Here is a 15,504-nt window from a genome sequence, read left to right on the forward strand (position 1 = left end):
GGGAGAAAGCCAGAAGTGGGTGTGCACGATAAAAGGAAACTCGGGGAAGTGGGGAGGGGGGCCGCGTGGAAGCTAAATACGTGGCTATTTCTACACCGCTTACTGCATGAGAAATTATATCCAAGGAGTGTACATAAAGCAGTCGCGGGGAAATTTTTGGCCCGCAGACGTCGCTGGACTACAGTTCCCACCATCCCACGGCATTGGCCCGTGCTTGCTTGCTTGCTGGGGCTGTTGGGAGTAATAGTTCAACAACACCTGGCAGGCCAAAGGTTTCCCCCCACGCCTGGAGTAAGGGGCAGATCCACAAGAAGCAGAGAATCCTGGGAACTGCCGTTTTCCCCTCAAATAGTTCCAATTCCTGGTACCCTTAAACCACAGTTCCCAGAATTTTTGGGGGGGGTGGTTATGGGCTTCAAATGTGCGTGTGCAATAGTGTGTGGAGCTACCCCAAAGTAACGGGCAACTTAAAACAGCAATACTAAGCTTATATATACAAAGGTTAAAAGTAAAGGGACCCTTGACCATTAGGTCCAGTCGCGGACGACTCGCGGGTTGCAGCGTTCATCTCGCTTTATTGGCCAAGGGAGCCGGCGTACAGCTTCTGGGTCATGTGGCCAGCATGACTAAGCCGCTGCTGGCGAACCAGAGCAGCGCACGGAAACGCCGTTTACCTTCCCACTGAAGCGATACCTATTTTTCTACTTGCACTTTGACGTGCTTTCGAACTGCTAGGTTGGCAGGAGCAGGGACCGAGCAATGGGAGCTCACCCCGTTGCGGGGATTTGAACCACTGACCTTCTGATCGGCAAGTCCTAGGCTCTGTGGTTTAACCCACAGCACCACCCGCGTCCCCATACAAAAGTTACATTTATACAAATTAATAGAGATAAATCTCAATTCCTTCACCTGATCCCTTTCCCACTTCCCTGTGTCTCCCTGTTGCAGCAGCCTGGCTTTTGCCTATGCTTTCACCCACCCAGTTCCCCACCAGGGGCCCAAACTTACAACCACAACAGCTCACCGTAGAGAGGAACCCTGGAAAGTGCTGACACCCCCCCCCCCCGTCTCTCCCTCTCTGGGTTTGCTTTTTATGGACAAAGTATTGGAGGAAGCTTCCTCAGGCCGTCCGTCCGCAGCTGTGGCCCAAGCAGCGGTCAGCTGCACTCCCCAAAGCCAGTTCCAGGCTAGAGCCAGTTTGGGCAAGTTTCCCAGGGGGTCCTCAGGTTGGGGAAAGGTCACCCCCCCCTAAATACTACCAGTTGCGTTTTTGGCCTTTGGCTGCTTCTGCTCCTCCAGCTGCTTTTCAGTTACAGTGGTACCTCATAGTAGATCCACTAAAATTACAGTGGTACCTCAGGTTACATACGCTTCAAGTTACAGACTCCGCTAACCCAGAAATAGTGCTTCAAGTTAAGAACTTTGCTTCAGGATGAGAACAGAAATCATGCTCCGGTGGCGTGGCGGCAGCAGGAGGCCCCATTAGCTAAAGTGGTGCTTCAGGTTAAGAACAGTTTCAGGTTAAGAACGGACCTCCGGAACGAATTAAGTGTTAGGATATTTCCGTTCCACCTTAAGAGAGAGCAGGCTTGTGAGTCACAGAGTCTGCGTATTTCCTGTTGAGGATGTTTATGTTTGCTGTTTCCTTTCGATTTCAGTCGGTCGGAGTCACTGACTCAGAACGGTCATGTTTTCCCTTTGTTCTGTTCAACGCTAAATAAAGTCTGTAAATTATGCTCTCTTCTGCGGTGCAAGCTTTCTGGCTGTGGTTTCTGCTGATAAAGAACAGTGTGCACAAGCCTGGAATGTGGCAAACTATTTCTGAGGCTTTGTGTCGCTAACTGCTGGATCTGCCTGGCTACGGGAGATCGATGGACGTTCGGCAGCCGGCTTGGGGCCATGATGGACTATATCTCCCTGGCAGTTTCCCAACAACAAGGTTTCGGGCCCAGATTCACAGCACCTACAGGAGAGTAAAGCTGCAACAGACTGCGTTTGAGAGGTATGTGAAAAGCGAAAGCAGAGGCTTTTCTGTGGGCCCCGGCAAGAGCTTTTGATGTCCGGCAAGGCTTAATTGGCCTGGGAGCCGAGCCAGAGAGTTCGTGATTAATAGCTGCCACGATAAGGAGTCTTTGAAGGCAAAAAAGACTCACGGCTGAAGCAAAAAGCTGGAATGGAGTTTTTCCAAGCTTCTGAGGTGAATGCTGAATGCCTTAAGTTACATGGGCAGAATTATGAAACCTGGGCAAAATGGTGTGAGAGTTTGCTGCGTCAGTTTAGGGTGTGGCATACCGTGAGTGAGGCCCCCCCAGTTCCTCTGACAGAGAGATGGAAAGCCGATGATTCGAAGGCGATTGACGTAATAGTCTTATCCGTATCTCTTGAGGAAATTAAGACGCTGGCTGGCAACACCACTGCACGTGGAATGTGGTATGCTTTGATGAAAGCTCACAAGTCAGTCATCCCAGCCCAGAGTTTGACTGCATCGGAGGTCCTGGCTGTTTCCCAGAATGCGAGTGAATGCAGGGATGCTGAGGGCACCAGTTGCAAGCTGCAGGGGGAGCAGACTGTGATGTCATCCCAGGCAGCATTCCAGCCTCCAGAGGGAGCCAAGGAGTCGGCAGCTGAGAGCTCTGTTTCTCGTAAGAACCAAGGTCATCGCCTTTGCAGAGGCCGGAAAGGCAAAGGTAAACAGGCGTCTGCAGATGGCCCGAAGCAGAAGGGGGGTGAAGAGCCCGCGCCAGTGGAAAACAAGGCTTTGTTAGCTGGCACTGCTTCACCAAAGGCTAAAGGCACGTCTGCTGACCAGAAGCAGGGGGGCAAGCTGCAAAAGCCCACGCCAGTGGAAGACAAAGCTATGTCTGCTGGCACAGCTTCACCAAAGGCTAAAGGCACGTCTGCTGGCCAGGAGCAGCAGGGGGGCAAGCTGCAAAAGCCCAAGTCAGTGGAAAACAAGGGTTTGCTTGCTGTAAAGACTGCTCCAACAGCCAAAGGCAGGTTTATTATCGATTCAGGTGCCAGCCGCCATATTTCGAAGGATCGCCACCTCTTTATCTCCTTCAAGCCTCAGGAAGGTGAGATCCACCTGGCTGATGGAAGGACGTTGCAAATTGCAGGAGAAGGGACTGTGAAACTTGCAAGTTTGCATACAACCATCAGTAATGTACTGTATGTTCCTGGAGCTGCAAGCAATTTATTGAGCGTCCCGCAGCTTACTGGACGTGGTTTTCAGATTTCCTTCAAAAGGAGCGTCTGTGTCATCAGTAAAGGCAAAGAGGACTATTTGCATGCAAAGTTTATGGATGGTTTGTTCCATATAACTTATGAGGACACTGCTGTTGTATCTAATGCTGATTCTTGTTGTGTTGCACAAACTAACAAAGTTCTTCATGCAGGTTGCATTCATGAAGCGCATCGAAGGTTTGGTCACCTCTCTTGGAAGGCACTGGCCAAGATGCCAGAGGTGGTTGAGGGTTTGAACATCAAACCCTGTAAATTTCACATGAAGTGTGTATCTTGTGCAGAGAACAAGGTGAAGGTTGCTCCAAAAGGCAAAGAGTCTAGCAGGCAGGCTTCCAAGCCCTACCAGCTAGTGCACGCAGACCTGGTTGGGCCACTTACGCCCTCTTTAGGAGGAGCAAGGTTCTTCATGGTTCTAATTGATTCTTTTTCTAGGTACATTCATGTGTTTTTGCTCGAGCAGAAATCGCAAGCGTTTCCTAAGTTTAAGGCATTCTGTGCTTGGTTGGAGAATGCTCACGGTAAACGTATTTCCTGTCTGTTTACCGATCGGGGCGGGGAATTCACTTCTCAGCAGTTTGAAGCTTTCCTGACTGAGAAGGGAATCCAGCATGACATGTCAACCCCCAGATCGCCATGGATGAATGGGCTTGCGGAGAGAGCAAATCAGACATTGCTGCAAGGAATGAAAACCTTGTTGCATGATGCCAATCTCCCTGATAAGTTTTGGGGGGAGGCTTTAGGGAATCTGGTTTACTCCGTTAATCGCAGATTGTCATCACCCATTGGTTGTACCCCCTATGAGAAGATGTTTGGCAAGAAACCCAACACCAAACACATGAGAATTTTTGGTTCTGACATGTGGGTACGCACCCCACAAACCAACAAGCTTGGGAAGCGTGGGGCACATGGTTTGTTCATGGGGTACGAAAAAGGTGCGTACAGGGTATGGATGACTGACTCTAAATCCATAAAGTTCACAAGGAGTGTTGAGTACAATCCTAAGTGGGGGGAAAATGTGGGAATTTTCCAGAGTTACCCAGAGGAGGATGAAGGTGATGTGAAGAAAGCAGATCATGCTGAGAAAGCTGAGGAAACTGAGGATGAGGATGATGATGATGATCAGAGTTCGGATTCCAGTTCAGTGGGCGGCGCTGCTGCTGATGTCAGTGAGAGTGATGACACAGCAGACTACAAGAGTGCAAAGGCCTCAGTCAGACCATCTGATGCGTCTGACAATGAACTGGAAGAACCACTGTTCACCATTGGTCATTTTTCTCCTAAGAAAGAGGAGATGAGTCCAGAAGACTTGCGTCTAGTACGTAGGTCTGAAAGGGCGACCAAAGGCAGACCTCCTAAGAGATTTGCTGATGAGTTTGCTAAGACTGCAACTGCTGTTCTTAGTAGCTCAGAGAAGGTGTGGGAACCTTCAAGCTTCAAAGAGGTTCAGGAGTTAACCTCTAAAGATGCTGAGCCTTGGCTTAATGCCATGAAGGCTGAAGTTGATTCCTTGAACAGGAACCAAACTTGGGAGCTGGTACCGGTAGTCCCAGGAATGAGACTGGTTGGCAGCAAATGGGTCTTCAAGGCCAAGACAGACCAGAATGGCAAGGTTGTCAGACACAAAGCCAGATTGGTTGCCAGAGGTTTTTCACAGGTACCAGGACAGGATTACCACGAGACCTACTCTCCCACTGTCAAATATGAGAGCATTCGGCTGATGCTCAAGATTGCTGCAGAGGAGAAACTGCATGTTTCCCACCACGACATTAATACAGCTTTTTTGTACGGGATTTTGAACGAGGAGCTGTTTATGCTTCCACCTGACGGGATGCAGATACAGAAGGGAATGGTCTGTAAACTGCGGAAATCCTTATATGGTCTCAAGCAGAGTGCTAGGTGTTGGAACACAAAACTCACTGAAACGTTGCTTTCTCTAGGTTTTCACCAGGGCAAAGCTGATCCATGTGTGTTTGTCAAGGAGGAGGGGCAAAACAAACTGTATTGTTTATGTTTTGTTGATGATCTTCTGATGTTTTGGAAGAATCAGGCTTTCTATCAAAGCACCCTAGCTCAACTGAAGGAGCACTTTGACATGAAGGATCTTGGTGAGGTATCAAACTATCTTTCTCTGCAGGTGGAGAAGGACCAAGCAGGTAATTTTCTGGTACACCAAACACAGAAAATTGCTGATGTATTAACCAGGTTGAATTTGGTTGATGCAAACCCAGCAGACACACCGATGGTGACAGGTTACCAGGTAGACAGTACTGCTGAAGCGTTTTCTGACACAACGCTGTACAGATGCGTTCTAGGCAAGCTGAATTTCATTGCCAGATGTTCAAGACCTGACATAGCTGTAAGCTGTAATCTGCTTAGCAGACATGCCAACAATCCTACGGTTCAGGATTGGAAAGCTCTGAAGCGCATAGCCCGCTATTTGAAAGGGACTATGCACTACAGGCTGAGGTTCACCAGTCAGAAGACTGGAGGTCTTGAAATCTTTGCAGATGCAAGTTTTGGAAGTGACACCACAGATGGTACAAGCACTTCTGGAGTATGCTACATGTACAACCACTGCCTGTTTGACTGGTTGTGCAAGAAGCAAACAACAGTGAGCCTAAGTTCCTGTGAAGCAGAACTCAATGCTCTGTCATTTTCACTCATGGATTGTGAATGGTTGATGCAACTGTTTAAGGACATCGGGGTTTCTGTGAAATGTCCTATACAAGTGTATCAAGACAATAGATCGTGTTTGGCTTTGCTGAACTCCGAGAGTTGCAAGCAAAGAACCAAGTACTTGCAGATTAAGCTACATCGTGCAAGAGAGTGTATTCAAAAGGGACTGATTCGGGTGTCCTACATGGCAGGAAATGAAATTCCTGCTGATCTGTTGTCTAAGGTTGTTAACAAAGAACAACTTAAGGTTTACACACAGAGGTTGCAATTGGGTGAACCACAGGTACTACAGGTTACACGGAAAGGGGGAGGATGTTAGGATATTTCCGTTCCACCTTAAGAGAGAGCAGGCTTGTGAGTCACAGAGTCTGCGTATTTCCTGTTGAGGATGTTTATGTTTGCTGTTTCCTTTCGATTTCAGTCGGTCGGAGTCACTGACTCAGAACGGTCATGTTTTCCCTTTGTTCTGTTCAACGCTAAATAAAGTCTGTAAATTATGCTCTCTTCTGCGGTGCAAGCTTTCTGGCTGTGGTTTCTGCTGATAAAGAACAGTGTGCACAAGCCTGGAATGTGGCAAACTATTTCTGAGGCTTTGTGTCGCTAACTGCTGGATCTGCCTGGCTACGGGAGATCGATGGACGTTCGGCAGCCGGCTTGGGGCCATGATGGACTATATCTCCCTGGCAGTTTCCCAACATTAAGTACTTAACCCGAGGTACCACTGTAATGGACATGGTTAACTTAGGTCCATTAATTTCAATGGTTCTGCTCTCGGAATAATTTAGTTGGCTGTAGCCCTTGTTCTTGTTCCTTTGTTCTCGTGCTACAACAGGTGTTTGGAATCAACCTCAAGCAGTTTGCACCTGGAGGTGATGGACCAAGAGACCCCCACCTGGGCTGCAGGTCTGAGTAAACCTACACTTCACTCCAGCCTTTTGCTAGAGCAACTCTTTCAAGCCTTAGCCTGGCCTCCTGCTAAGTCTTGTTATGTAGTGAGCTGCCCATGATCCTAATCACCTAGATTGCATCTTGAACTTTTAGGGGTGCTTGAGATGGACATCTCTATTGGGGGGGGGGTGTTTACGATCGCTCTCTTTCCCCGTACACCTCTTTCACAATTTGCAGCCCTTAATCTCTCCTGCAGGGGGCATTAAGCCCATGTTTTGCATGTTCAAAATCCACGTTGCATGTTCAAAAATGCAATGGTAAGAAAGACTTAAAAGGAATTGACTTAAAAGGAAGATGTAATTCCAAACATTATTTTACACTTCATCTTGGCATGAAAGCCTCTTAAATCTGCATAGTTAACCTTGCCGGTGTATACGTTCTCAACTCTCTGCATTATCACAAGGAGTGAAAAGGAAAGAAAATTAATTTAGACAGCCTTTGGTTTTACTACAAAGACCAAATTTCTTTCTTTAAAATGAAATAAAATTGATGGGACAACAAGCTCAGGCGTTCAAATCCTTTTCCGAATGGTGTGTGCCAACAGTCTCTGGAGTGCAATCGCATGGATAAAATTAGTGTAGAAAGCAGATAGCCACAGACGAAGACTTTTCCACAATCGCAGCAACACTGTTGTGTGAATTACTTGTGGGTAGCTGCGGCTTCCTCCATGGGCAGCCTGGCTCACATATTTATTCTCTCTGTGTGAATGCATCCCATGGGAGAGTGAGAACAAGTTGCCTGGAGAAGGTTTTGAACAGCTGAACCCATCAAGCATACTGTGTGTGGTTATCCTGTGGCACAAGATTGACCCTCGGTGGTTGGGTAAGGGCATGCTGTAACGGTTCCACAGCTTCTGCAGTGGTAAAGGCTGGCATTGAACCTTGTATACCAGTATACCTGAAGGAGCGTCTCCACCCCCATCGTTCTGCCCGGATGCTGAGGTCCAGCGCCAAGGGCCTTCTGGCGGTTCCCTCATTGCAAGAAGCAAAGCTACAGGGAACCAGGCAGAGGGCCTTCTCGGTAGTGGCGCCCGCCCTGTGGAACGCCCTCCCATCAGATGTCAAAGAGATAAACAACAACCTGACATTCAGAAGACATCTTAAGGCAGCCCTGTTTAGGGAAGTTTTTAACGTGTGATATTTTACTGTATTTTTGGTTTTTGTGGAAGCTGCCCAGAGTGGCTGGGGAAACCCAGCCAGATGGGCAGGGTACAAATAATAAATTATTGTTGTTGTTGTTGTTGGCGATAAAATATCCCTTCTCTAAACTTGTGAAGGCGGCATGTCAGTCCATGGAGGCTTCTGGAGTCCAGCTGGTGACCCCAAGTGTTCAAAATCAAGTCAGTGTGCCGACCCAACGCCACCCTTCATCTTGCCGGAAGACAGGCTCCATCGCAGAACTGGGTGTCTCAGAACCCCACAGAGCTTCCAACTTCTTTTCCCAGTCTTCCATATCTTCTCATTTAATCCACCTAAGGCTAATTCTGCCAGTCCTCACTACTCAAGTGGTTCAGGAGACAATCCCTGCCTCACAGGCATCTTCTGGAGGGCTGACTTGGCCTGTTCTATTTGCTCCAGCTCGGAATGCAGCAAGGAAATCTGTGACAAAAAAGGAGAACGTTAAACACGCAGATGAAGTATCACTGCTACCAGTGAGATAAGGAGGGTTGGCTGTTACTAATACAGTGGTACCTCAGGTTACATACGCTTCAGGTTACAGACTCCGCTAACCCAGAAATAGTGCTTCAGGTTAAGAACTTTGCTTCAGGATGAGAACAGAAATCGCGCCGTGGTGGCACAGCAGCAGCAGGAGGCCCCATTAGCTAAAGTGGTGCTTCAGGTTAAGAACAGTTTCAGGTTAAGAACGGACCTCCGGAACGAATTACGTACGTAACCAGAGGTACCACTGTACAGACTTATTTTCCCACAAGTTCATACCCAAAGGATGTCACAAACATGTATTTATGCTATTTCGTTTGCTGAAACTTGCAGTATAATCCTATAGACATCAGCCCCAAGAAACAGTTTATGGTTGAATAGCAAAGCACAGGACAGATATACTATTATAACAGAAGAAAATTATAATGAGGGCACTGAGGCTCCATACCCTTTCCACAGCAAAATAGTGATACTGATGAATTGGAAAAATAAAAATGCGGCTCCCTTCTATGATTGAAGACTTATACAAACTCGCAACATATGAGCAACTTGCAAATAAATGCAGACTTGCCATGGACAAATTCAATGATATTTGGAATCCATTCTTACACCAGGTTAAGATCTGGTGAAGTACAATAATCTTGTAAGGTATACAGTTTTGGGGGTTTTTCCCTCCCCCCCCTTACTTTCCGTTCCCTGTTTCTATTTATCTTTTTCTCTCTTTTATTTACATCTTGCCATGTTTAGTGCACATATAACTATGTACTTTTTGAACCTTCAATAAAGATGTTAAAAGAAAAAGAAAATTATAATGAGGAATTTTTTTTTTTTTTGTCGAAAGCCTAAAATGAAAGGGGGAAAAAAGTATTGTTTTCCAGAACAAAAATGAAGTATTTCGAAAATACCCATATGCTTTTTTGGGTGACACTCAAAAGGTTTGTTTCTCTCCAACCAAACCATAGTACCATTTGCAGTTTCGTTCGGCGAAAATAAAGTCACGAGTTTGGGCTCAGACAATGCAATAAAGTTTGTTACAATCCAGAGCAAAGAAGCAACTTTTGAGCCACACAATCCAGATTGCCACTTACTCGTGTTGCACAATTAAACATTAGGTAAAGTGACCCCTGACCATTAGGTCCAGTCGTGGCCGACTCTGGGGTTGCGACGCTCATCTCGCTTTATTGGCTGAGGGAGCCGGCGTACAGCTTCCGGGTCATGTGGCCAGCATGACTAAGCCACTTCTGGTGAACCAGAGCAGCACACGGAAACGCCGTTTACCTTCCCACTGGAGCGGTACCTATTTATCTACTTGCACTTTGATGTGCTTTCGAACTGCTAGGTTGGCAGGAGCAGGGACCGAGCAACGGGAGCTCACCCCGTCGCAGGGATTTGAACTGCCGACCTTCTGATTGGCAAGTCCTAGGCTCTGTGGTTTAACCCACAGCGCCACCCAAGTCCCACAATTTACCCACACAACATTACCTGTTGTTTAATGTGGTGTGCAACCATAGCCACCTCCCATAGCAGTTAATACCTTTTGCTGGTGATCCAGTTTGGCTTTTGGGGAGACCTGCTCCTGATACCTGGCCCCTTGAACCCGTACGGTGAGATCTGCCAGCTGCCGCTCCAGTTTCTTTTGCCGAGATGCAAATTTGAGGAGCTCCTTTTGGGGTTCAACCAATCCCTATGGTGAGAGAAGAGTCACGGGTTCAATGCATGATATACATTTAAAAGAACCTCCTTCTAGACTCCATTGAAGTTACTCCCTGAAAGGTGGCCATAATCCTCCCACAATGCATTTCACCTGGTCACCACTGTTACAAGAATTTTAAGGTCTCAAATGTAGAATATTCATAAATGCACACATATCTAAATATATGAAACCATGTGTCTGAAATAGTACAGAAGAGCAATTCTGATGCCATTTTTACTCTCCCAATGACCTCAAATGTTCCTCTACAATAAAGGTAAAGGTACCCCTGCCCGTACGGACCAGACTCTTGCCAGACTCTAGGGTTGTGCGCTCATCTCACTCTATAGGCCAGGAGCCAGCGCTGTCTGCAGACACTTCCGGGCCACGTGGCCAGCGTGACAAGCTGCATCTGGCGAGCCAGCGCAGCACACGGAACGCCGTTTACCTTCCCGCTAGTAAGCGGTCCCTATTTATCTACTTACACCCGGGGGTGCTTTCGAACTGCTAGGTTGGCAGGCGCTGGGACCAAGCGACGGGAGCGCACCCCGCCGCGGGGATTCGAACCGCAACCTTTCAATCGGCAAGTCCTAGGCGCTGAGGCTTTTACCCACAGCGCCACCCGCGTCCGGTCCTCTACAATAAGGGAGGCAAATAGGGAAAGCCTTCCCATTGTCTTTTGGCTTGCAAATCCTGCCTTAAGGGCATATTTGTGTATGAATAGGGTGAGCCTATGAATAATAATAATAATAATAATAATAATAATAATAATAATAATAAATAAATAAATAAATAAATAAATGTTATTTATATCCCGCCCTCCCCAGCCGAAGCCGGGCTCAGAGCAGCTATCAACAATAAAATAGTACAACCAGATTCAGGATCTAAAAGTATTTACCATCACAAAAGAATGGTCAAACTGCCCAGGTAATGCAATTAGTGACCATTATCAGGTCTCCTGGCAGGCAGGATTTCTGCTGTAGATGGCCTCCTTCTGTGATGTATGTATGATGTTTCAGGGGGTGGTGGTCTTGGGCTACAGGGTGGGCAATTTCAAAAGTCTATATAGGGGCTTGTGCACCATTGTACAGGGTTCTCATCCCTCCTGCGAGTGGTGACCCTATTGCAACAGTTCCTTGATAAAAATCAGGCTTACTAGCCGCTTTGATTCTCAATATAACTCTGCTTGGCCTCTGTTTTCTCCTACCAATAGGGAACCCACTTAAGGATTCTATACGGGCTCTGGAATACCCCATAAGGGAAAGGGAGCAGTTTTTTTTCCTTATACCACCACCTTTCTTTGGTTTCCTTATGAACCTGTCTCCTTGAACCAAGCAGTTGCCCCAACTTGGGTCTTACCGACCTGGCCACCGTGATCCATGCGACGGTCACCTCCAGGCTTGACTACTGTAATTAGCTCTACGCGGGGCTGCCCTTGAAGCTGCCCCAGGAACTCTAGCGGGTGCAGAATGCTGCAGCGAGGCTTCTCACGGGAGCATATTATGCCATGGGAGCATATTCACCCAGTGCTTTTCCAGCTGCACTGGCTCCCAGTGGAGTACAGGGTCAGATTTAAGGTGCTGGTTTTGACCTTTAAAGCCCTTCACGGTCTAGGACCCTCGTACCTACGGGACCGCCTCTCCCAGTATGCCCCACAGAGAGCCTCAAGGTCCATAAATAGCAACACCCTAGTGGTCCCGGGCCCTAAGGAAGTTAGATTAGCTTCAACAAGAGCCAGGGCCTTTTCAACACTGGCTCCGGCCTGGTGGAACGCTCTGTCTCATGAGACCAGGGCCCTGCAGGATCTGATTTCTTTCCGCAGGGCCTGCAAGACAGAATTGTTCCGCCTAGGCTTTGGCTTGGAGCCAATTTGATTCCCTCCCCCTCTTTCTTTTTTCTTTTTCCTTTCTCCTCCTGTGATGAGGCTGCATTTTAATATTTTAAAGTTTCAATATTTTAATGTTGTATTTTAATCTTGTTTTTAAGTTGTATTCATTCAACTTGTTTTATTATTGCTTGTTAGCCGCCCTGAGCCCGGCCTTGGCTGGGGAGGGCGGGGTGTAAATAAAAATTATTATTATTATTATTACCTGCAGATCCACATAGATGGCAGTGTGCTCGTGCCCCTTCGCAGCCACGCAACTCGCAGGTAGTTCTTCTCCCTCGATACCTGAGAGGAGTCTCAGAGTTCCAGCCAAGGACAAAGTCTGCAGGGGTTCTCGATAGGTCTCATATACGCCACGGGGAACTGCCTCTGGGCAAACCAGATACACTAGGGACAGACACAGAGATTTAAAAATACAGCCACTGTCCTCAGACAATCAAAGGTATCAGCCAATTGGAGGAAGGGGGCACCAGTTATACCATGTTTTGGGACTACAATTCCCATCATCCCTGACCACTGGTCCTGTTAGCTAGGGATGATGGGAGTTGTAGTCCCAAAACCTCTGGAGGGCCGAGTTTGGGGGTACCTGCTCTATCAGGAGTGAGGGAACTATTTTTCTATCCCAGTGACCATATTTTCTTAGTAAGCCCTTGTGCAAAATGAACAGTTCTCCACACAGCAGACATCTTAAGAGGTCTTACCTGTCGGCCGAGCTTTGGTCAGCTGGTAAGTTGCCCTCAGGGCACGGACGGCTCTAACGACTTCCTGTACTAACAGGAAGTTTGCCTCTTCATCAGGATGACACCAGTGAGCCTAGAAATGTGGAGGAGGGTGAAACTGTCATGCTTATGATAATATTTTATTCTCTTGCTAATTATGCTGTTTCAAATGCGCATTTTATATTTAACTTCACTTAGCAATGTTTCCTTTGGAATGTTTAAGATTTTTAAAAAACTTTGTTTGTGTTAAATATGTATTCTGTAGCTGACCTCCTTTGTAATGTTTTATTTTGAAATCTTTAAGATAATATTTTAGTTTCCTGTTAATTATGTTTCTTTGACTGTATATGCTATATTTGACTTTCTTCAGCAATGTTTGATTCTGGATTGTTTTATTGATGTTTAATATGCTGTAAACAGCTTTGAGATTTTTCTTGAAAATATAAGGCGGTATAGAAATGGGGGGGGGGGGCGACTTGAAAAGATCCTTCTTTCCTTCTAGAATTAGAACCATGCCTGCACCATGCCTTTAAAGTTCACTATTGTATTTCGTATTTAGTTCGTGAAACTTGTATATTGTAGAAAACCTTACACCAATTTAAGTGTCATGCCTTTCCCCAAAGAACTGTGGGAGCAGCAGTTTATTAATGGTGCTGAGACTTGTTAGGAGATGCCTATTCCCCTCACAGAGTTACAATTCTCAGAGTGGTTTAATTATCCAATCCCTTTCCCAGGGAACTCTGGGAATAACTGTTCCAGTTTGTGAACGCTTTTCAGAAGCCGAACATCCAATGCGGCTGTTGGCTATTGTTTCCGGGGCGCCTGCACCAATCAGAAGCTGTGCCTTGGTTTTTGAACATTTTGGAAGACAAATGGACTTCCGGAACTGATTAAGTTTGGCGCTTTTGTTTTTGCTATTTATTTTGTGTTTTTGCTTTTGAGGCTCTTTCAATTTATTTGTTTTCGTGACTGTGTGGAACCCAGTTCAGCTACTGATTGATTGTGTGACTGTGGAAATGGATAAAAGTCCCCCATCCAAACAATGACTATCATCAGTGTAGGTAAGATTTATTATTATTATTATCATCATCATCTACAATACTGTCTTATTTATGTTATAGGACAGTACATTGATTATTGCTTTCATTTTATGGATCAATGGTGTCGTTAGATAATAAAATTCATGTTAAATCGCTGTTTTAGGGGTTGTTTTTAAGAGTCTTGAAGGGCATTACTTTCTATGGGAAAGCCCGCCTTGGTTTGGAACACTTTGGTTTTGGAACGGACTTCCGGAACGCATTAAGTTTGAGAACCAAGGTACCACTGTACTCCAGGCTTATGAAGTAAACTTGTACAAGCACTTATGGAAAATGCACATGTGAGCCCTGAATCACTTTGATTCCCCATTTTGATTCCCCCCCCCCCCCATTTTAACACATTTCCTTCTTTCAGGTCCCCGGAAACGCCCTCACCAGTTGCTCCGCACTGGGATATCTAGCCACGCAGATACTGGGAGGAGACTGGGAGCCGATCCTGGGGAGGCGCTGCCACAGTTCCTCTGTGAGGAAAGGCATAAAGGGAGAAAGGAGGCGCAGAGCCACGTCCGCACAACTGTGCAAGGTCCGACGGGTGGAGAGTAGCCGAGATGGATCCCCGCTCCTCAATATGGGCTTCACAGACTCCTGTGGATGAAAAACAGGCGCGTTACCATCGTCTGGGAAGAGAGATGCTTTCTGAAGATCCAACTCCATGCCAGAGTTGGGAAGCTGCGGCCCTCCAGATGTTGACAAACTACAAATCCCATCGCTCCTGATCGTCATCCAGGCTAGCTGGAGCTAATAGGAGTTGTAGTCCCGTAATATACTTAGGGGCTCATGAAGCATCTGTAAATGGTTCAGCATGGGGGTGGGGGAATATTTTCCTTTACTTTTCCTTTACTTTGAGGTAACCTGTTGGAGGGCACATGCAAGCAGTGGGTGGGAAGAGAGCCCCCAAAAAAGGATGGAAGACATAAAATGAGCCTGCTGGATCACACCAATGGCTAATCTAGTCCAGCATCCTTTTCTCATCGTGGCCGACCAGATGACTGTGGGAAACCTGCACCTGGAGAACGGGGCCTTCTCTGCAGCGGCTCCCTGTCTGTGGAATGCTCTCCCCACGGAAGTTTGCCTGGCGCCTTCATTATACACCTTTAGGCGCCAGGCAAAAACGTTCCTTTTTAACCAGGCCTTTGGTTGACCTGACTGACATCCTATACTCTTTAAAAATGTGACTATTTGTGTGTGGGGTGGGTGGGTTACTAGGTTATTGTTTTTATTTTGATTTTATATATAGTGATCTTTTCTGTGAACCGCCCTGAGACCTCCAGGTATAGGGCGGTATATAAATTCAAATAATAATAATAATAATAATAATAATACAGTGGTACCTCGGGTTAAGAACTTAATTCATTCTGAAGGTCTGTTCTTAACCTGAAACTGTTCTTAACCTGAAGCACCACTTAGCTAATGGGGCCTCCTGCTGCCGCTGCACCGCTGCTGCGCGATTTCTGTTTTCATCCTGAAGCAAAGTTCTTAACCTGAGGTACTATTTTTGGGTTAGCGGAGTCTGTAACCTGAAGCATCTGTAACCTGAAGTGTCTGTAACCCGAGGTATAATAATAATAATAAGCTGCACATGCGTGCA

At 46.7% G+C, this 15,504-nt stretch overlaps 1 protein-coding gene across 4 annotated transcripts in view; it reads right to left on the minus strand.

Moving 5' to 3' along the window:
• Positions 1-7,145: 7,145 nt before the first annotated feature.
• VARS2 (valyl-tRNA synthetase 2, mitochondrial) overlaps positions 7,146-15,504 on the minus strand; it is a 35,403-nt gene continuing 27,044 nt past the window's right edge. For all 4 annotated transcript variants that reach the window (XM_077925181.1, XM_077925180.1, XM_077925182.1 and 1 more), the window contains 5 exons: positions 14,292-14,501; positions 12,802-12,913; positions 12,306-12,487; positions 10,060-10,209; positions 7,146-8,465 (listed from right to left, as the gene is read on the minus strand). In XM_077925181.1, the coding sequence (XP_077781307.1) occupies positions 8,364-8,465; positions 10,060-10,209; positions 12,306-12,487; positions 12,802-12,913; positions 14,292-14,501 (756 nt within the window). In that variant the 3' untranslated portion in view covers positions 7,146-8,363. The remainder of the gene's footprint in view (positions 8,466-10,059; positions 10,210-12,305; positions 12,488-12,801; positions 12,914-14,291; positions 14,502-15,504) is intronic.

Source organism: Podarcis muralis, chromosome 2 (assembly GCF_964188315.1).
Source record: "Podarcis muralis chromosome 2, rPodMur119.hap1.1, whole genome shotgun sequence".
In the NCBI taxonomy this organism is placed as follows: Eukaryota; Metazoa; Chordata; class Lepidosauria; order Squamata; family Lacertidae; genus Podarcis; species Podarcis muralis.